The sequence below is a fragment of the Pistacia vera genome, unplaced genomic scaffold, assembly GCF_008641045.1.
Source record: "Pistacia vera cultivar Batoury unplaced genomic scaffold, PisVer_v2 Contig1389, whole genome shotgun sequence".
NCBI lineage: Eukaryota > Viridiplantae > Streptophyta > Magnoliopsida > Sapindales > Anacardiaceae > Pistacia > Pistacia vera.
Genome location: NW_022195454.1, coordinates 163,605 through 187,554, shown reverse-complemented (window position 1 = coordinate 187,554; position 23,950 = coordinate 163,605). Strand labels below are relative to the sequence as shown.

Here is a 23,950-nt window from a genome sequence, read left to right as displayed (position 1 = left end):
TCACTTTAAGGCATTGAGAGATTAGTTAAAGTGCACATAAGTTGGCCTAAACACCCCAGATTACCTCTAATCTGATTAGAACATGTGATTATTATTAGTGGGGGTTCTTTTCATTTATTTATTTATTTACATTTGTCGGTATAATTGTGTGGGTTATACAGAGATAAAAATCTTTTGTATAACGAATGGACGTGCATATGAACAATTAAGAAGCATGCGATGTCATGTGCATTAATGTGATGTTCCGATGTTGGTTGAATGTATGTGTATACATCATATATAATTTTTGCTCCCTTACAAAAGAGTATCAACTAATCCCGAATATTATATGTGATGACTATTAGTGAAATCTTCTTATATTATCAGTATGGTCGTGTAGACAGATAATGTTGTTCTTATAGTTATGTAGGTAACACTGAAATATAGACCAATAATGTTAAAATATGAAATCAATAACATTAATAATTGGATATTTAAAAAAACAAGTAGAATTATCAAAACTTTTCAAGAAGTCTAGATTTGAGATAAAAGTCAAAACAAAGAGTTAAAAGTCTAAAAATAAGATGCCTTGAGCAAAGAGCAAATATTCTATTAAGTCTTGAAATTAGTCAAAAGTTTCGAGTTTAGTCAGTCATCTAGCTGTCAAGTGGAATTTAGCTGGAGAAAACCCAATGAAACCAACTGGCAAAGAGTGCAGTGCAAACCCACAACACTTCTTTTCTTTTGGGAGATATTTGAGTGGGAATCATGATCTCACATTATTACTTCATCAAACAATAATTTTAATTACTAACAAAGAATTTCATAAAATTTTATTGGATAATCGCATCCAACCATTTTAAAATATGTCTGAATTAAAGCGTGTCCATATAATTAAATAGAGCAGACGGAGAAGCAAACCTTTGGCTTGTGTCTCAAAAGTATAATAGTCTATATATCATTTAAGTTTAGGACTTGCACAATAACAACAACCCATTTTAAAGTATGTCTGAATATATATAATTCTTAGATTGAAATTCTCTCGAGAAATGATATTGTTAATTTAAGAAACATTGGGTTTGTAGGGTGTTTAATGGACCTCGAAGATTAGTTGAGGTGCTCATAAACTGATCTGGATATTTTGGTTAAAAAAACAAAAAAGTTGTAGGTAATATTGCTTGATAGGATTTGTTTGTACTCAAGCCAAATCTTTCCTTAAATTAAGGGTTTCAGTATTGGTTCTCCACCCATTTCATAGATATTGTGGCTTGAAATTATGTTGAAAAATCTATGCCTAAATTCATGGAATTCAACTAGATATTGCTCAACATGTTGAATTAGAAAAAAGGATTATTTATGATAAAAATAAATTTACAACTTCATATGAATCCAATGTAGATTTGACATTTTTTTATATGGAATTAAAAATAAGTAATCATGTGTAAAATTAAGTGCTTGTAATAAGATTTCATAAAATTTAGATCACTTGTGAAAAATATGGGTCTGTTTGCTTTATTATTTTGGATAGGATTTTTGAAAAAGTAAGAGTTTGGTGATTATTACGAAGTAGGATTTAAAAATTAACAAAAACACCCTCTAGGTTTGTTAATTTAGCTAAACACCCCTGCAATAAAATATTAAAAATTAACAAAAACACCCCTATCCACCCATTAAATGCTGGCAAACGACCACCACCACCTAAGGGTGGCCAAAGTCATCGTATCGGTGCAGGACTAGTTGGATCTAGTCAATTGTGCATTGATATGGCCTTTTTCGGCTAGACCTACGGTGGATCTAGCCACGTTTGGTCGTCAACGACAACGAAAGATATGGTTGTCGTTGACGACCAGCTACGACCAAAGATCTGGCTGTCAACGGCCAAATCTTTGACTGTAGGCGCACTACCGGCCAAATCCAGTCGGTAGTGCGCCATTATACCAGATTTCGACTACCTTCCGACGATGGTAGCCGGAATCTAACAAATGTGGGTGGATAGGGGTGTTTTTGTTAATTTTTAAACTTTTTTTGGGTGTTTAGTTAAATAACAAACCTAGGGTGTTTAAAAATAATTGAATAAAATATAATAGGATTTTTAGAATAAGGAAACAAATGTGTATTTTGGGTAGGATAAAGATAAGATAGTGCAAAATAGTTAAACAAACATACCATTATTTTTTTAAGCTAAATTAAACCTCTTACACCCTTGACCTTAGGTTCAATGCAATATAAGGCAATTGTTTAAATCAAGATGTATATTATTATTTTTATATTTAAAACAACAATTAATATCACTAAAATTAGGAAATAATAATGGTAGGCAAGATATTCATTAATATCTAAAATGATTTTTACTTAAATCATCCAAAACACCTATCCCAAATAGTAAATAACAGTACTAAACAATTTCGGTTGTGGTCAATCATTATGTTTTCGCCTTGATTTTAGTATTACTTGTTACATTAATATTTTACAAATATTTTACTTCTATCAACTTGAAAACATTATCAAATCATAAATAAATACTTGTTAATAAGCTAGTTTAAAACCAAAAAGAATTACTAAATCAATTTAATAAGGTTCAATCGTGATTCAGTATTATTATTGGAGTTTAGGATACTTAATACATAAATATTCTCATATTATTATTCATTTATCGGTTTGATAACATTATCAGATCAGTAAGTAACGAAAATACACAAATAAGTCAATAATCTTATAATATTAACAAACCAATAGCTATCCTTATAACAACTTTATCGAGTTCATTTTTGGATAGGATTTTGGGAATAATATTGGATAGTTAGATAGGGGAGTATTACGAGATAAACTTTAAAAATTTATGAAAAAGTCCATAGGTTTGCTAATTTAATTAAAGACCCTAATAAAAACGACAATAGCAGCCCCACCACCTGCAGTGCCAAATTCCGGCCACCACTGCCGGAATCTGACTGGCAAATTTCGTTACGACACAGACCGGTCGGATCTGTGCCGTAACGCATCACTATGGCCTTTTCCGGCCAGATCCGTGGCAGATCTGATCTGACCGAAAAAGACTAGATTTACAGCCAAATGTTGCCGTCGACAACCGAAAAACGTCAAAAGAAGTCCATCTTTGGCCGTTGTTGACGGCCAGATCAGTGAACTTCCAGCCATTTATGGTCGACAGGTAGGCCGTTGTACAGATTCCGACTACCACCGACGGTGGTTGCCGAAATCTGGCAAGTATGGGTTGATGGGGGGTGTTGTTGTTAATTTTTAAACTTTTTTTCAGGGGTATTTAATGAAATTAATAAGCTTAAGGGGTCTAAAAGTAATTAAAAAAATATAGTAATATTTCTGGAATAATATGCCAAACAATATTTGGGGAATAGGATTGGGAATATGAATAAAAAAAATGAACCAAACGAACCTGATCAATATTACTATTTAATTTATATATTATAACCTTACTTTAAAATTCGTCAACAATTAGATAATATTAACCATCATTAGGTGATCGAATGGTAAAAAAGCAAAAGGGCCCAACATGAGTTCTTGAGTTTGAGTCACTCTAAACCTTAATAGGGGTGACCACTGAGGGGATTTACATGATTATTTACTTCAGGATTTTAAGAGATTAGTTGAGGTATGCACAAACTTATTCGAACACCCCCGATCATCAAAAAAAAATAAAAACACAATTGAATAATATTATGGGATGTGTACAATTAGGGTTAATACTTGTGTATGATGCTTATCATGCCTCCCGGACTAAAAATAAAAATAAACAATTGGATAATATTATTGAATGTGTACAATTGGGTTAATACTTGTGCATGATGCTTATCATGCCACCGTTTATTTATGGACCTTTTCTAGGCCGTCCAAGGCTTTACAAAATTCCAATCAAAATTGACAAAAAAGAAAAAGAAAAAGAAAAAAAAATCTGTAAGACTTTTTCTAGTACTTCCAGGTGTCATCACCCCACCAATCACGCGAAAGTAGCCGTTAAGAACGATCTAACGGTCGTTATCAGCCGGCTTTCTCTTTTGGCGTGGTCCAGTCCCCAACGTCTCTAAGTTTCAGATCCGTTATCAACGGTCAAGTATTTTAAATTCATTAAAGTAAAACAAAGTCAATAAAAATAAATAAATATAGCCTCTCTTTAACCTTTTCTTCTTGAATAAATTAATTTAAATTCATTAAAGTACAATAAGGCAAATACTAAAGATAAGATAAAAATAAATATAGCCTTTTTCTTTTATTTTTTCTCTTTGAATAAATTCCATTTATTTAAGTTAAAAATTAAATCCTAAATAATAATAAAAAAATTATAACATTAAATGGAAGACTCAGATCCTGAAATGCGAAAAATGTTGATATCGATATAATATTAAATAAAAATTCGGCTAATTTAAAATAACTCATCTATAACATAAGGTAATATTTAATTTCATATATAATAATATTAAGAATATTACTTAAATATATATAAATTTTTGTATGCAAATTACTTATAATATGTTAGTAATAAAATAAACTTAAAATTCTACAAAGATATTACAAAATGAATTTTGAGTTCAGATTTTTTGTATTATAAGTTAAGTTAGGATTAAATTCATATTAAAAAATTTTAAATTAATTTTGAATAATACAAATTACAAATGGAAAATGCTACACCCACAAGCTTTCCTTACAAACTTTTTCTCACAAACTTAACGTAACAGTTTACATTGATGAACTCATAATAGGTCCCACATGGGTTTCACTTGATAAATTGTGGCTGATCAATTACAAACTGTCACGTCGGGGTTGTAAGAGAACGTTTATGAAAAAATATTGTGAGTATAGCATTACTCATTACAAATTGGGTTAACCACAACAATTTTATTTTTTATTAATGCCTTTAATAAATTGCAATAATAACTTGCTTATAATACCCAACAAAACAACAATTTTATATCATAAGACTTTACAATTAGAACTCGGTTAAACCCGTATAATATTTAAGAAATAAGAAATAATAATTTTTGATCATGTAAGTTTTTATGAATGAAACTCAAACACAAAACTTTATAAGAGTAAACTATTGGTTTAATCGTTTGGATAACTTCTCGTGAATAAAAACTAAAAACGGTAACATTGAAATAATAACTTATTGAATATTTTAAGTTGGTCGTTGCATTTTATGATAATATTTTTCATATTGTAATCACTAAAATAAATAAAATAATTATAAAAAACACAATGATGTTAAAAAAAACATCAAAATTAATAGAAGAAATATTATAATCGTTTAATGTCACAAACTTTCAAAACAAAAAGTAAAGACACCAAACAACAACAATAATGACAACGCGTCTTTGAAAGCGTAAGCAAACAATTAATAATAGCGGATATTTACTCAATACCCCCAATCTCTCTCCTTTTAACCCCTTAAGCTTTATAGAATAACAAGAAAACCCCTATAGTATTGTCCCATTTAACAAATCACCAATGTTTATTACAAAGTGTTGTACACTCTTATAACAAGTTTTTATACAAAACTTTAAAATGATTTTCGACTATACAACTATTTGAAGAGTAAAGAGTTGGACGTATTGAACCCCTTCCTCGAGTAATTATATAAACCTTTAAGATCAAGTGTTTCATAAAGTGTTATAGACTCTTATCATACATTCGATAATTTTAAGGGAATTTTTGATAGTCGAACGATCCTTCAAGGGTTTCTTTCAAATTTTCTAAAATATCAGGTCCAAAAGAAATTAAACTATTGATTAAGAGGCATGCCTAGATAAACCCCTAGCAAATAAATAAATAATCCCCACCATTATCATGATCGTTCAACGACTCCGTCCCTCTTCCTCTGCAAATACCAAATACGCGTAAACCCAAAGACTCGGACACTCGGTGCTTCTATATTAAGCTTCCCAATTTACTCTCCAACATTTTCTCAGTGCCATCCATTCTCACTCATTCAAATTCCTTTTCTAATTTTGCTCCTTTCTTCTCTACTTCTTCTTTCACATCCCCAAATGTCATCTTTTCTCTTAAGACTCTTCCTTCTTCACAATCTTTTCAACTCTTTTCTCCTCTTGTTAATCCCCAAAAAGCTCCGATCTTTCCTCCCCACTTCCTGGTGCCCTACGCTGCCACAGCCAACGCCACCCTCTGCCATTGTTTCCCCTCAAAAACCTCCACAAACTTTCATTTCCTTGAAAAAAATGGACCCAGCTGGGGTTGATCGCGTTTTTCAGATGTTTGATCGCAATGGGGACGGGAGGATTTCGAAGCAAGAGCTGAGTGTCTCGTTGGAGAATATCGGAATCTTCATCCCCGACGCCGAGTTGGCTCAGATGATTGAACGGATCGACGTGAACGGAGATGGGTGCGTCGACATCGACGAGTTCGGGGCGCTGTACAAGTCTTTGATGGTCGAGAGAGAGGAGGAGGATGAAAACGACATGCGAGAGGCGTTCAATGTGTTTGATCAAAATGGTGATGGGTTCATCACGTTCGATGAGTTGAAGCAGGTGTTGGGGTCGTTGGGGCTTAAGCAAGGGCGCACCGCAGAGGATTGCAAGCAGATGATCATGAAGGTTGACGTGGACGGTGATGGGATGGTTGATTATAAGGAGTTTAGGCAGATGATGAAGGGTGGAGGATTTAGTGCTTTGGGTTGATTTTTTATTTTGTTTTAATTTCTTTGTTTCTTTGGAATGAGTTAGTGGAGTTCTTTGTGTTGAGTCAATCAGAGGGTGTACATATTTTGGTGGAATTTTGTGATTGGGGATCGACGATCAACAAGAAGACACGTGGATGATGCATGTCATATATATATTTTTTTATTTTCGGTCGAGATATTTTGACTTAAATTTTTCTGGCTTACAATTTTGATATCAATTAATAATCATTCATTATTATTGAATGGTATCAAAATTTTTAAGCTAAAAATTTAAAACATATACTGTGACATGATTTTATTAAAATAGATGTATTAACGATGTGATACGTTGGTTTTGAAAACCTGAAATCTGATTTCGAGTAATGCAAATTCGGACTCGGGTTGGCTTACAACAACGGCAAATCCATAGAGGTGGCCAAATCTACAAAATGGCGGTTTAGGAACGAAGAGAAGAGAATTGAAACAATTTAACACCAAGATCTGGAGCTATTATTTACTTGTGGGTTTATTATTTTTTCCAAAACTTTGTAAAACTGGTCTGATGGTTTTTGACTCTAGTGTTTGTGCTTCTGTTTTCCCATTGGCTTCATTTCTTAATGCTGTATCGTGTAACCGGTGTAAATTTTATGTATTCGTATAAAATTTTAGGAAAAGTTTCTCTTTGTTTTTTTTCAGTTTTCACATTTCGGGTAATATCTCAAATTTATAAATTGTGTATACTTCTATCTGAAGAGAGTATATTAAACTATGTGTTTGCTGGGATTGTAACACCGTCGCATTTCACGTCGAATCGATTGGATCTAGCTCTTTACCGTTGCACATCCCATAGACAATATTAGCAGCCCCATTTGTTTCATTCCCGACGTATTTGACTCTCATTTTTATTAATGTATTTTCATCTTTTCGTCGTGATACTTGTTTGTTATTTCTGGTATTCGCATACAAAAATTAGTACTAAAACCATACACTAATTTCAGTGAAGCAACATAACAATTAACAAACGTATTTCTGTGAAACAAGAAAAGAAAACATAGCAGCCATTGGATCAACCGGTAAGCTTACCCAAAACTGTAGTGCCTTAAACTAAAAACTTAAAGATGTTATGAAACAAAAATTTTGATACAGTACACTATAATATTACGACTTTTTTTTTAAATTCTTGTAACATAAGATATCACAGTTGTATGACCCATAAAATATATCTGGTTAGTTTTTGTTTTGTTACACCATGAACTAATCAAGTGTTGAAATAATGAGGACTCTAAGTGTAATGTACTAATCCTTATTAGGTAACTATAGTACTGATTCGGTAACAATAATATTATATTTACAAAGAAAATTTACAAAGATTTTCACACAAAGTGAGGTGGCAAAAAATAAATAGAAAAGTGAGGTGGCAAAAAATAAATGGAAGAGTGAAACAAAAAGTCAAACTCATTAAATTCACTATTCCATTCATTTTTTGCCACATCACTTTGTATGGAGATCTTTGTAAAATTTCTTTGTAAATGTAGTATTACTCGTTCGGTAAACCCAAGGACTCACACTAGCCCAATAAAAAACTTAACCAAGTAACATTACCGTCATTGTTTGACCATTAGAATATTAGATTGACATACAAAAACTGAGTATTGGATTAATCCTTATTAGGTAATAAAAACCCTTGAAATTGTTGGTCAATTCCTGCATTCTGATCATTGTTTAATCATCGTCCCAAAATGTGATCTCATTGATTGAATAGATTGCAATATAATTAGAAAAATCCTTAAGAAAGAAGTCTTACAGAAAAGAAATATGCATTAGAAAAAGGGAGACTGACATTACACGCCCTAAAACTTGAAAATCTGACACTTTACATCCTACAACTAAGAACACCCCTTGCCATTAGTTTTTTGATGGAGCCAAGGGCATAATTGACATTTCAAGTTAAAATTGCGTTTTAAATACAAGGATACATAAAACTCCAAATATAAAACTAAATTAGTGCACCTTGTAAATATTTAAAAACACAAAATATTATAATATTTAGCCATAAAATAGGAACAACAATGCTACAGACATCGGAAATTGGTACCGAAATTTTGCACTGATATACGTGGCACTTGACTCGGATGTCGCTAGGCCTGCAATCGAACCGAACATGAACGAACAGGCCCGTTCGAAAATCGTTCGATAAGCATGTTCGATTGTTCGTGTTCGTGTTCGTGTTCGAACGAACACATGATGTGTGTTCGTGTTCGTTCGATTAACAAAAAGCTCGTTCGTGTTCGTTCGATTAACAAAAAGCTCGTTCGTATTCGTTCGTAACTCGTTCGTGTTCGTTCGACTAACTTGTTCGACTAACTCGTTCGACTAACTTGTTCGTTCGACTAACTCGTTTGATAATTTGTAAATACCTGTTCGACTAACTCGTTCGATAATTCATTCGATAATTTGTAAATACCTGTTCGACTAACTTGTTCGATAATTTGTAAATACCTGTTCGAATAACTCGTTCAATAACTTGTAAATACATGTTCGAATAACTTGTTCGAATAAAAAATGTACACTAACTTTCCAATTCATGCTCTAAAAAACAAATATGCAACAATTTATAATTCATACCCATTTAATTCAATATTTGAAAATAAACCAACTCTTTATCTATATTTATATTTTAAACAAATCAATAAAAACTCACTAAATTAAAATAACTAATCATCATAAATAATAAAACTTCAAAACAAATTAAACAGAACAATAAATCGTTCAAAACAAATTTAGTTCCATATCAAACATGACACAAACAAAAGGAATTTGTTTACATATATATATTTATTATCATTACATAAATTATCCTAAATATTTTAAATATTTACATATATATTTTGTATCAACACTCATAAATTTATAGTGGAATAAAAGTCTATTGTAATATATGATCAATACTATGTTGATTAATTTGTTTATATTATATTCTATTTTGTATCAACGCCCATAAATTCATAGTGAAATGATGGCCTATTATAATATATGATCAAACATATGTGTAATTAATTTGTATATATAATTGTTAATTTGTGTATATACAAAATTTTATCAACATTATTAATCATAGGTTAAATATGTTATGAAATTACCAAAATTAAGGTTATCATATTTTATTATCATTACATGAATTATCATAAATATTTTAAATTGTTTACATATATATTTTATATCAACACCCATAAATTTATAGTGGAATGTAAATCTATTGTAATATATGATCAATATATAGTGTGATTAATTATATATATATATATATATATATTATCTTTACTGTCTACGTATTTATTCTGTACCAACCCCTATAAATTCATAGTGATATGAGAGTTTATTGTAATAATGATCAATACAATGTGTGATTAATTTAGGTTTAATTAAACTATATTATTTAAATTTGGTATGCTATACATCACTTGATTATACAATATGTTATGTTTATCAATTTACCATACTATATTTATTATTTATTAATTGAAATGCTATCTTATAATATTTAATTATTGATTACATTTAGAAAAATATGAAGCTATTATGTTATTGGATTTACTATATTATATATCACTTGATTATACAATTTATTATGTTATTAAATTTGTCATGCTATGTATCATAATAATTTATTACTTTTTAATTAAAATTCTATATACTTATATATTTAATTATTGATGACATTTGGAAAAAAAAATTCAAACATATTATATATATAAGAAAAAAAAAAGCATCATAATATTTTATTATTGATTACCATTAAAAAAAATTCATCTAAACTAAATCAAACATAATATAAAAATGAAATTTTTTTTTTTTAATTATAATAATGCATAACATATTTTTCGAACATAAACGAACGAACAATCGAACGGATGGATTAGTCGAATGTATAGTGTTCGCGAACATAATCGAACGAACAACCCCTGTTCGAACTCGATCGAACATATTATCGAACAACTATCGAACTGTTCGCGAACAAATGTTCGCGAACATTATCGAACAGTAATCGAACGAACAACGAACGTTCGCGAACTGTTCGGTTCGTTTGCAGCCCTAGATGTCGCCACGTAAGACACGATACAAGACTTCCGTGAATGGACGGCCATTCATTTAGGAATGGATGAGGGTCTAGAAAAATATTTAAAAATAAATTAAACATCAATGGACTGCCGTCCAAATACTAGGGACATACGTCCCTTTAGTATGGACGATCATCCAAATAAGAACACTAGATGGATGCCAGTCCATTTAGTGTGGATGGCCGTCCCTTGTATATGAACGACTGTTCGCATGAGATGGACTGACGTTCATACTTTGTTAAATTTATTTATTTATTTTATAAAAATCAATAGCTTGTCTAACATGCTTTACAAATAAGCGCCAAAATTTTATGTGAAATAAGGGGAAAAAAACTTTCCTTTTTATTTGTTTTTCTTCTCTTCTCGTTCGTCTACGTGTTGTGTTCTGCTTACTCTTTTACATCGGTTTCTTCCTCAACAGCCAAGCAACAACAACTGTTTATGGTTTTTTCACAGGAAAGCCACCTCTTTTTATAGAGATAATTGTTTAGCATAGAAAGGAAAATAAGGATATCAAACATTTTAAAGCTCAGAAATATTTGTCAAGGTAAAGAATTTTTGACTTATTTTATATATTTATTTAGTTTTATATGCTATTTTGGATTGAATATATGTTACAATACAAAATAATTGATAGATAATATTTGTTGATGACTGTTGTGAACTAGATTCGTGAACGCGAAAACTGGTATTAGTTATGCATGAAATTACAGAATATGGAAGAGTCTAGTTTGCCTCGTTTCAATAATGTTGAGGTAAATTGTGTTCGAAACTTTAACTTTGTCGTTAACATGATTTTAAATATGCTGTATCGTATTGTTTCTTATGAGGTGTTGTATTAGTACATTCTAATTTTGTTTATTATAAAACCATTAAATCAGGAAAATGAATGTGATGAATTAGAAGATACGGGATGTGTAGAGAAGAAGTGGAGCCTTATTTTGAAATGGTGTTTGAGTCAGTTGATAGTTTGGTGAAGTATACAGAAGGTATGAGAATAAAATGAGTTTTGAAGCAATGATACGTACGTCAAAGAAAGGAGATGATGGGGAGATGAGATACGTGACAATGGATGTTCTTGTTCTGGAAGGAGAGAAGTAAATCCAGAAATACCTTGAAAAAGCAACTTGTTGCAAAAACGGATTGTAAGAGTTGGATTAATGCAACTTTGAATGTGAATGCAAATGGAAAATTAAATCAGTTATGCTTGAACATAAACATGATCTTACAAGTCTGACGAAAAGAAGATATTTCAAGGTAAACCGAACAATACAACCTTTTGTGAAAATGAGGCTTGAAGTTAATGATCAGGCTGGGATTAGACCGTGTAAAAATTTCCAGTCATGTTCAGTTGAGGCACGAGGTGTCGAGAATTTGACGTTTTTACAAAAAAGATTGTAGGAACTATATTGAAAAAGTTAGAAGGCTACGACTTTGAGTTGGAGATGCTTCGACAATACTCGGGTATTTTATGAAAAGGCAAAAGGAGAATTCAAATTTCTGGTACATGATTGATGTAGATGAAGAGAGTCGATTAAAGAATGTGCTATGGGTTGATGCTAGATATAGGGCTGTATATAAAGAATTCGATGACATTGTGACCTTCGACACAACGTAACTGAGGAACAAGTATGATATGCCATTTGCTGCTTTTGTGGGGGTTGATCATCATTGACATTCGACATTGTTAGGTTGTGAGTTAATTTCCCATGAGGACACTGAGACATTTGTATGGCTATTTCGTTCTTAGCTTGAATGCATGGATTTTGCTCCTAATGGAATTATCACTAATTAAGATAAGACCATGCAAAATGCAACTGAGATTGTTTTCCCCAGTACAAGACATAAGTGGTGTTTGTGGCATATAATGAAGAAACTGACTGAGAAGTTAAGAGGGTATAAGGAATATGAAACTATAAAGTTTATGTTACAAAATATTGTGTATGATTCGTTGACCTATGAAGAGTTCGAAGAACGGTGGAACAAATTCATTGATGTGTATAACCTTCACGAGAATGAATGGTTATGTGGATTGTACAAAGAAAGAGTACGTTGGGTGCCTGCATTTCTTAAAGATACTTTTTGAGTAGGTATGTCTACTACCCAACGTAGTGAAAGTATGCATGCATTTTTCGATGAATATGTAAATTCCAAAATAATATTGAAACAATTTGTGGAACAATATGATAATACATTGCGAGATAAAGTGGAAAAGGAAAGGGAGGCTGATTTTAGATCTTTCAAGTCTTGGATTCATGCATAACTAATTAGCCTATTGAGAAACAATTTCAAAATGCATGCACAACTGCAAAATTTAAAGAGTTTCAAGAAGAGATTGTGGGGAAGATTTATTGTGAATTATCTTTCTTGAAAAAGTCCGATTTGTATGAGGAGTATCAAGTTTTAGAAGATGTTTAGTTTGGAGATAGTAATCGGCCTGTTCCCTTTCTAGTATACTTTGAAGAAATTTCAAGTGATATTCATTGTAATTGTCATTTGTTTGAGTTCAGAGAGATTTTATGCAGATATGTCATTATTGTGTTGATTCATAAAAGGGTTTCACACGTTCCAGATAAGTACATTTTATGGCATTAGAGGAAAAACATAAATAGATGCCATACGAAATCAAGGTAACTATAATAGGTGGAGCACCAACTTTGAAGGACAACGATTTGAGAAGTTGTCTAATATAATGCTGACAGTAGCCGATATGACATCAAACAATGAGGAAGAGTGTAATATGTTGATGGAATTTATGATTGACATGAGAAAAAAGTTGGAGCAGAAGGAAAGTGAGGGAGGGCTTGGTAGTAAAGATGGGGACAGTCCTCCCAAAGAGAGGAATAGTCTAATTATTAATCCACAGGCAATTCGCAACAAAGGTCATCCTCCATGCAAAAGAAAGCAATCGAAGGTTGACAAAATTGTATGTAGGGCTAAAAATAAAAAATTACAAAAACAAATAATTGGTATGAGTTATACACCCATTCTTACATGATATTTGTTTTTGAAACATTATTTACTTATTTGAAGTTTATAGTAATATTTACTTGATTATTAATGTGTTATGCTACTTTATAGGTAAAGAATCATCGGCAGAGCGAGACAACATTGCTGAAAGTGTACTGGGAACTCAAGTGTTGTCAAATGATGTTGTTGCTACCTATGTATGTGTTATGTAAGTTGTATAATTGTAAAAACCTTAAGTTTTCTATAACGTGTGCTAAATTGTGGTTGTTAAACATTGACAGTTGTCCACTGGTTCGGTTCAGAATCTCACAGGAAAAAGTAATTTCTGTACTGGGTAGGAGGATGTAAATGATGAACATGTTTTGTTGGGAGAGATTTGATATCGTAACCGGTTGAAGCATATAAAATTGTATTCGGTAGAAATTATTCACGTTGTGGTTAATTTCTAACAAATGCAGTTGAGTTGTATGCTAATTCAGTTGTTTTGTTTTTATTATTTTTATCACTGGTTGGGTAAGAGTAGGTTGTTTGTTGTAGGGTTGTGAATTCATAATAATAATGTAAATGTAACTTATTCTTATTCTAAATGCTTTCAGTATATATTATCATCACATTTCAGTATATGTTATTCTACATTTCATTTGAGATTTTAATTTTGATATGTCTTTTGGTATGTCTAGTATTACATATACATATGCATTGAGATATGCATTGAACAATAATTAATGATATGAAACTGTGGCAAATATAATCTTCGTACATAACATTCATACTGACAATTAACATTCATATGATATTGGAGAAGTTCAACTAATTAAGAACATCTTGTGAAATCAAACTTTATTAATTAACATATTTATAAACAAAAGGCAAATATAATTTGCGTACATAGAGTTTAGTATTTGAACTACACATAATGACAATTAATATTCATGGTGCATTCCCCAAGGATGTTGAGAAGATGGAGGTTGTTGAGAAGTTCTTCATTATAGTGTAAGGGGTGAAGGCTGACTGGAGGAAGAGGAGGAGGCTGTTAGTAATTTCTTCATCATGCTGGAAATTTCTGTCATGCGTTCCCCAAGGATGTCAATCGTTTCTTCTATTTTTGATGCGAACGAGTTGAAATCACTTTGCAACTAATCTTGTTGTTCCTGCATTTTCCTTTCAATACATGAAAAACTCTCATTTTGAAACCTTTCGATCCGCTCAAATCTGCTTACAATTTCGTCTAACATATGAGAAGACATTTCTTATACATTCTGAGAAGATCCAGGTTCAATACTCGTTCGTCTTCTTTTGTGCACATAGACTCGTCTTTTATTTTTCCCTTCTGGAAGAGGGACACCTTCCTGAACCGTTGCCTCTTCCTCTATTTCATCCATAATCAGAAACCATTCTCCTGCCACATAATTTTTAATCAAACCCATTTTACACAATGTAACATCCCTAACAAATTATTTGCAGAAAATTTAGTCTTATTGGCTTCATCAGAAGGGGTGATCTCTATACCCAACTTCTCACATATTAGCGTAACAAGCATCCCTTAATATATTTCTCTTTTTTCTGCTTAAACCTCTCTCAACTTTTTAATCAATAACTTTGCTGAATTTATTTGCCTCCCTCTTATTGCTGCTTCATGAACAATAAATTCTTAACTGTCATATTTCCATTTGTTTATTTCCTGCCATTAAATGTGAAAGTAAAAAATCTGTGAAAAACTCTCGTGGCAGGATTCTTTAACTTTGTAGATTTACACTTATGTGGATGGTAAACCCCTATTCCAGAAACATCCGTCCAAGCTTGTTTGGAATCTCACGTTTTGGATACTTTATCTAAACCTTCAAAATCAAACCCTATCTAGATTGCTAAATCTTGTGGCATCACTACACAATTCTAATTCTTTAATCTAAAAAAACATTGTATACATTGGAAAATCATCAGTATCTGTCTCCACAACTTCCAAACTACTAAAAAACTCATAAATCAAATGCTTATATCCATCATATCTAATACTCACCAACTGGTCCCATTTCAAATTACAGATCCAACTATTAATCTCATCATCTAAACCCAAACTTGCTATAAATCCTAAATCCAAACTTCTTTGAGGACAAATATTTATTTTCGCCATCTCTTTATATTGCTTTTTATGTTGCACGTCTCCAAATTGGACTCTAGATGACGATGTGCCTCTATGAGGAATGGTTGTATTTTTTGCTCTTACCATTTTTTGCTTTCTTCTAAAACCAACAACTTCCTGGAAAAAACATATCCATAAGTAATTTTACAGATATTAAAAAAAGAAAACTATAATGAAAAATCATGTTTAGTGCCATTCATGTCTAGATTGTAGCATTACTTATAAGAATATCATCACCTTGGAGCAGTTATGAATTATGTGAACTATAAAATGTTCTAAAAAATGATAAGTCACTCCCACAGGTTCAACAAAATGGGTGAGATTCTACAGTGTGAGTAAACACTAATAAAAAATCATGTAATGTAGTTCATAGGTGTCCTTTCTTCTTTCATTAATTTATAAGCTTCAACTGCTGCATTTGGTTCTTCATTTTCAGCATAACCACAAATGAGTGCATTCCAACTCACAGTGTCGTGCTGAGTCATCATTTGGAATACCCAATTTGCCTCAACCATCATACCGAACTTAGCAAACATGCTGACGAATGCATTGCCAACAATCAAATTGTCATGTAAGCCTATACGAGTTACCAAAGCATGAACAATCTTGCCTTGAACAACCAACTCAGGATCTGAATAGGCAGCCAATGCACTTGTAAAAGTCACATAGGTGTATATTTTTTCTAACTAATAATATTAATAATAATCGGTTATGGTTTTCTTGATATTTAGTCTCATCCATCTATTTCTTCTTCACTTGCCCATGTGATTTTAGTTCTCTGTCTCTCTAAATCCAGTGACCAATTTTCCATTTCTTTTCGTTTCTGTAACATTATCTTTTGTTTTTGTTTTTTCTTTTTTAATGGTTTTTGGTTTCGTTGTTTTTGACATGGACATATAGCTAAGAGACATTGACAGTGAAGCAAATCTAAGTCCTCTCTTTTATTTCCCTGTCTTTTCCATATGCAACTGTAAGCTTCAAAAGCCGAACACGACACAACCCAGATCAGATTGAAGCATTGGAAAGCTGATCTCGACGCACTTGGGTGATGGGTTCTTAATACCCGATTTGCCTCAACTATCATACCGAACTTCACAGACCAATGCATTGCCAACAATCAAATTGTCATGTAGCACACTTACTATGCTAATTCCACTAACTGAATTATTTCCTCCCCTAGCACACTTACTCTTCACAAGACAATATCACCTAACCAACCTCCACTAACACATGCTTAGATGCCACTCACACCTCCTGCAATCTTTTATCCTTAGGCCCCTTATACCCCTTCTTACTGATGGAACTCCCTGCCAATTTCACACTCTAACCAGCAAGCAATAGGCAACAAAAATGCAGATAACACAACAAAATTTTTGGGATGCAAATTCACATTTTTACACAACCAATAACCAAGTTCACATCAATACAAATAGCATTATTGTACAACCAATTAACATTATTGCACAACCAATTAAATATGCCTCATTCATCAATACAGATAGCATTATTGCAGAATCAATTAACATATATCCTTCGGAGAGTTTTGATGCAAACTATTAGGGCTTCTACCAAGCAAAACCCAACCAAATAATAACCCAGCCAATTATTAGAGTTTTGAACTTTCTTCAATGAACGATAAGCAATAGAGAAATGAAGTACAAAACAAAAAATACTCACAGGTGGTTTAACTGTGTAGTCTAGCCGGAGTCCAGATGATGAAGACGAAGAAGTGAATAACAGCGGCAGATAATGTGGCTTCAACTGTGCAGATGCAATGTTTCTGCTGTTTTACGTTTTTTGAATTAGTTTTGGAACCCAACAATCCCTAAACCAGCGAATTTTTATTTTAAATTTATGTTTTTATTATTTTTAAGTTAGTATGGACGCTAGTCCATCTCATGCGAACGACTGTCTATATACAAGGGACGGCCGTCCACACTTGATGGACTAACATCCATATTGTGTGCATTTTTATTTTAAAATAATGTGCTATTATTTTTAACAAAGTATGGATGTCAGTCCATCTCATGCGGACAGTCGTCCCTATAAAAGGGACGATCGTCCACACTAGATGGATTGGCGTCCATATTGTGCTTATTTGGACTGTCGTCCATATAATTTGGATGGCCGTCCTTACTAAAAGGATGCCCGTCCCTAGTATTTGGACGGGAGTCCATTGATTTTTAATTTATTTTTAAATATTTTTTCTGGACCCACGTCCATTCCTGAATGAATGGCCATCCAGAAAATATAGACGGTTGTTCATTCACAGAAGTCTTGTATCGTGTCCTATATGGCGACGTTCGAGTAAGGTGTCACATATATCGGTGCAAAATTTCGATACCAACTTTCGGTGTACATAGCATTTTTGAAATAGGAATAAGGGGTATCAAATTTAATGCATATATTGACAACTTCTTTCAAATTATTTTATATTCAATATTAATTTTAATATATTTAAACTAATATTGGATATATTGAATTTTATATTTAATAATTTTGAAAAATATTAAATTTAATATACTTAAAGTTCTTACAAAAATTTAATATATTTAAAATTCCAAGAAAAATATTTTATTAAAAATAATATTATATTTTTAAATTTAAAATTTAACAGATAAGAAAAAAAAATCTGAAAAAAAAAAATAATTTAGCTACGATCTTGAGATTGTAGCTTCTGATCACTTTTTTTTTTTTAAATTTTATTACGTCAATTTTATATTTCAGATTAAGGGTTTAAGTCTTTTGGATAATATTTTAATGACAATGCTACAGTTACCGAAGAATGCGCACCGAATTCATGCACCGAATGACGTAACACCATCCTGTTTTCTTAAAAAAAGAAATTCATAATTAATCGACGGGATGATACTACGTCATTTGATGCACATTCTTCGATAACTGTATTATTTTTTATATTTTAATCAATGAAAATTTTGTAGGGGTAACATAGTGAAGTTATTAGTAAAATATGGATAAATTTGTAATTGCATTGGTCAAACTTGGTCTCCCATCCATTTTAATGGAAAAGACTAACGGCAGAGGATGTTCTTGGTAGTTTCCGTAGTTCTGGGATGCAAAGTGTTAGTCTTTCGAGTTTCGGGCGATGTAATTGTCATTCTTCCTTAGAAAAACTAACTAACATTTTGCAGGTACCTTTGAAGATCAACCGGAGCAGCAAAATATATCCTCAGATGGGGCCTTTCCCTTTGTGGACCGCTTAATTCTTCTGAACATCAATGCAGAATCCCTGCATGAGTCAATATACTGCCAAAAAGGAAAAGGCTCATATGGTTACCTAAAGGAACAAAATTAATTTTATTATGAGCTTACAGAAACAGCTGCACAGGTGAATCTAAAAACTCAACTCCAATCAATTGGAGTGCAAAGATAACTTTCAAAGCATGCCCGACTGCCCACCTAGACAGTGTCCCAGTTGAACAATCAGATTGAAAATAAACTCTCCCTTACAATTTCAGGAAGTAAAATTGTTACAATAATATCATGCTCATCAGTTGGGACATGAACCGAACTCTGCTGGGAAACACCTGAAGAAACACCAACAAACCTTTTTTTTTTTTCTTTTTTGGTGGTGTTCTCTTATAAGTATTTGTTGTGTCAATGACAGATGATAAACATGGTGAACTTGATGCTCTAATTTGATGCAGTCAGGAAATTAGGATTGAATTACCTATCCCATATAAAAATTGCACTGTTTTTTTCTCTGGCTGAGACGCTAAAGATCGCCAAGTTCAATTTCTTTCAAGTTGTTGACAATGTCTTCAACTCTTATAGACATAAACTCAGCATGTTCTTCAAGCTCTTTGAGAACCACGCGTATCTGTTGTTGGACTGCCGCAGACCGCTCTCTTTCATGCTGAAGTTCGTTGTATAGATCCTGGATTTTTTTGTCTTTCTCTTCCTGCACGTTTCATTTTAATACCCATTTATTAATGCAAGATCAATAAGAGTACAGAAAACTGTTAATAAAAAATTTGCGCCAACAAAAGCATTCAAGACATGAATGAATTGGCTTCATAACTACATCTCACCTAGGGCAATAGTTTCCACAGAAAGCACCAATTGTAACAACCATAATCCATGCAGCTTCAATTTGAATCTTGTTCAACATATAAATAAAAGAAAGCAAAAGCATTTGCAATTTTACAATGAATATTCAACCTTAACATGGAAACTCTATATGAGAACATGAAATACCCTGTCTAAAAGATGATAGAGATGTGTATTTTTGCTACCTAGACAATTATTTAAAAATATTAATGGTTCTGGAGAATGAAATAGAAACCTTGCTAAAATGAAGTCAAGTGTACATCAGAAAAAGTTATTGTTTATTTTTAAAACAAAAGAAAGGTCGGAGCCCCACTTATGACAGTGTAAATTCATTAGAAGAGGTGGACAGTACAACTGGAAAGACAACGCAAAGTTAGCAAGGCTGACGTACATAAGAGAGTAACTACAATAACACATGGTAGAAGCCTTCCACCTTAACAGTATACCACAGACAACAGGGTGAATAGGCTACTATAAAAATTCCTAAATAACCCACCATTCCATACTTGTCCTCCTAAAATCATCAACAGAGTAAAACTTCTAAAGAAACCCCACCAATAAAGCAGTGAAGTCATGGATTTTTCGGACTTTAGTCGCTTATCTCACTCAGTCCAAGGAAAGGAAAAAAATTAAGAAATTGTGGCAGAGACTTCAACTAGTGATGGATTATTTTGTGCAGTAAATAGTAACAGAGGATTTGGCAAAACAGCATCCTGGTTGATGCTTGCAGCAGAAAGTGCGATGCAGCACTTGTAGTAGCTGGTTTCCAATAAATCTCGTTCTGCTTCATCAAAACTACAACACCATTCTGCTGACATTTATTTAAGAGGAGCCATAGTGGTACAAGAGGAACTAATGATTTATCTAACGGATTGCAACACAGAACAAAATGGTTGGTGGTGACAGCTGTAGCACTTATGGTATACAAATTATGGCAAAACTTGTGATAGAAGCGGAATGTTGATGCCAGAAGCAGGTCTTGGAAAGTTAGTGATACATAGCTAGGAATAAAATCCTTTCTAGCCAAACAGAAAAGATATGGTAATGTTTTTTCCCCCTTCAAGGAAGCAAGCAAAACTCTATGAAACCGCTGACAGAATATTCACAAGTCTGTTTAGTATTTTCTCTCTGATCCTATTTATGATTAATTTTCAATTTTTCTCTCTATTCTACATTTTAGTGTAAATAATATAATGAAAGTTTTAGTCATAAGCTTGATCAATTTAATCATGAATGCAACAAGACAAACAAGCACAAAGACTTACATAAGAATGCACTCAAATTCAAATTTGCTGCAGGGACAAGGGTAAAAGAAATTGAGGGATATCACCAAAATCCAATGACAGATTGAACACCTCAACAAATTTGTTAAGAACTAAAATAGAAAAGCTCTTAAGCCTGAATAATAATATAACTACTGATGCTAAATTGATCAATTACCACCATTTTTTCCAAGCACCTGAGACATACCTCACTAAGTATATTTACAATTGGCAGTTCCCCAGGAAATTTAGAATGAGTCATTAGTTTGTGGTTGTGCTCTCGAACAAACTTAGTAACGACCCATTTACCTCCATCTCTAGCTGCCAACCTTATCATCGCTTTACACCCTTCTCTCGTAACTGGTCGTGGAGGAAGAATTCTGTCTTTCCTAAGTGTATGCTTTGCAGCACGAAAACCTTCTCTAGAACAAACAAAGTCCCGGCCAATAATAGCCATGTTCTTTAATGAGTGTCGGATTCTATTTGTTCGAATGGTGAAACCTGTATGCTTGGCATATTCATAATAGAAATCCCTTGCATCGTCTAATGATGGAAAAGTCATTCCTGTATAAGGTTCTAAGCTCTCGGAGCTTTCTGCTGTTAAGCCTTCAACTGATGGTATCATCAAATTCAAGTCATCATGAACAACACTCTGTGAATCATAACACTGCAACAGGCCATCTTCCGATGTCTCGTGCTCATCAAAATTTTCGAAAGATTCATTATCTGAGCCACCATCACTGTCTACATAATCATGTCCAGTGGAGCCAGCCATTCTGCGCCTACAATATGGAATTCTATCTGTTAAATATTTCGACTTTCCCTAATTTTATATTTTGCAGTCACATCTGGAAGGCATTCCTCATAAGTTTTAGAAAACAAAGATGAGATAAAATAAACACTATAAAAAAACACACTCCTAAGATGACATTGTTCTCCAATGCACTTTCAATATTTGCAGACTAAATGCAAGACAAAGCACCCAAATAGTTAAGAAATGAGCAAAACTATGGAAAGAAAAAAGAAGAGAAAAAAGTTTCCTTCTTTCTTCCTTATATTCAAGTCTCAAATCCACCAAGCATGACAAGACTTTTCAAATCATCAATTCTAATTGCCATAGTAATTGTAGCCCTGAGGCTCAGTTACAATAATTAAAAGAATTTTTCCCACTTTGGTTCCTTTTTTATTCTGACAATTTTTTCATTCAAAAAGGTCAGTTATGGAGAGAATATCATGTCTTTCCGGTGAGATTCATTAAATTGTCTTCCTATTGGATTGCCAACATCCCTTACAAACATGAAAGTTTGCCATTCTTGTAAATTCCATATTTAAAGACTATTTATAAAATCACCTGATATGCTTTTTTTGCAAACAAAACAATCCATGGCACCCTACTTCCGTACATGAACTAATGAAAAATTCATTGGTAAGCTTAATACCGAACACTACCCTATAAATTTCTCAGTATGAAAATAACTGAATGAGCCTATGCAAGTTGTAGTATAAATTGAACTAAATTTCTCATTTTCAAGAGAGCACAAACACCCAAAATTTTCTATCTAATATTTTGCTAAAAATTTTCAGCCACCAAGCAGAGATACAAAACAAAAAATGATAGTCAGACCAACATAGTTGAACAATCAGTGAATAGCCAATATTGAAATTTCACTTCATTACCAAACCAATAGTGTTAAATATAACATAATGCCTTTACGCAAGACTCATAGATATACACCTTTCTATATTAAAATGTTGGCATTATATATAATGCAACTCATACTTGAAGGTGAATGTTACACAATTATAAACATTTCCAACTAGTTCAAATTGGGAAATGCAACTGGAACAGTACCGAGCATTGAATTCACTTAAATAAACATTATGCACTTCAATCAAAGCCAATCTTACCATTACCTAACCATTCCCATAGTACGAGACACCTCTAGATTACAAGCTCATAAGTATCATTAGATTAAAATATAATCTGGTCATGACTCCAATACCAACATATTATAGAATGGTTGATAATGTAACCGAATAATGTTACTGGATCGATTACATTACTGGCCAATGATTATCATTGAATTAAAATCCGAATTACTGTAATCAATGCAAGACTTCATTACCAAGGTATTTACCATTAACAGTGCTGATTAAGTTACTACTGTCAGTAATTATCATTGTCATTGTCATTGCCATTGGATTAAATTCTAAATTACATTCAAATTGTTCCAGACTCTCCTACGGAGATATATACCAGCACGGAAAAAGATAACAGTATCAGACCGGTAACTTAACTTGAGCATTCCGGTAGCGTTACCGGAAGAAACAACAAAATGAGCATTATTTCTAGTCCATAAAAAATAATTCAAATTTCTTTACAAAAAAAAAAAAAAAAACCGTTTCATTAATCACTCAATACAGTCTCTCCTTAGATTCTAAAACGAGAAATGGATAGTAAATTCCGAAAAAGAAAAAAATAAATAAAAAGAGGAACTTTACTTGTGTTTTGAATTGCGAGTGATCTCAGCTTTGAGCTCCTTCTCGTATTGAAGCAGTTGAGTTTGAGTCAAGTGGCTTTCAGCTTTGGTTGGTAAGAAAAGACATATGGCAGATCTCGAGGTGAAATGAATGGCCCAGACCGTACGGATACTGTGTACGCGTGGACCAACAACATTGATGCACGCTGGTGTGAAATCGGCCAGGCCGTTTGCGGGAGCTCTCGAGCAAATATCGTTAAATTAATTGTAATTGGAAAAATTACATG

At 32.6% G+C, this 23,950-nt stretch overlaps 2 protein-coding genes across 2 annotated transcripts; one reads left to right on the top strand and one right to left on the bottom strand.

Annotated features, from left to right (window-relative positions):
* The first annotated feature begins 5,818 nt into the window (after window positions 1-5,818).
* LOC116122900 (calmodulin-like protein 7) lies at window positions 5,819-6,819 on the top strand. Its single transcript, XM_031408702.1, has one exon. It carries the CDS (start codon window positions 5,994-5,996, stop codon window positions 6,639-6,641), a length of 648 nt encoding a protein of 215 aa, XP_031264562.1. The 5' UTR covers window positions 5,819-5,993; the 3' UTR covers window positions 6,642-6,819.
* Window positions 6,820-19,452: 12,633 nt separating this feature from the next.
* LOC116122902 (protein FAR1-RELATED SEQUENCE 7-like) lies at window positions 19,453-21,659 on the bottom strand. The gene is made up of 2 exons (XM_031408704.1): window positions 21,392-21,659; window positions 19,453-19,772 (listed from the first exon to the last, which is right to left on the bottom strand). The coding sequence occupies exons 1-2, from the start codon at window positions 21,638-21,640 to the stop codon at window positions 19,587-19,589; spliced, it is 435 nt and encodes a 144-aa protein (XP_031264564.1). The 5' UTR covers window positions 21,641-21,659; the 3' UTR covers window positions 19,453-19,586.
* Between the last annotated feature and the right edge of the window lie 2,291 nt (window positions 21,660-23,950).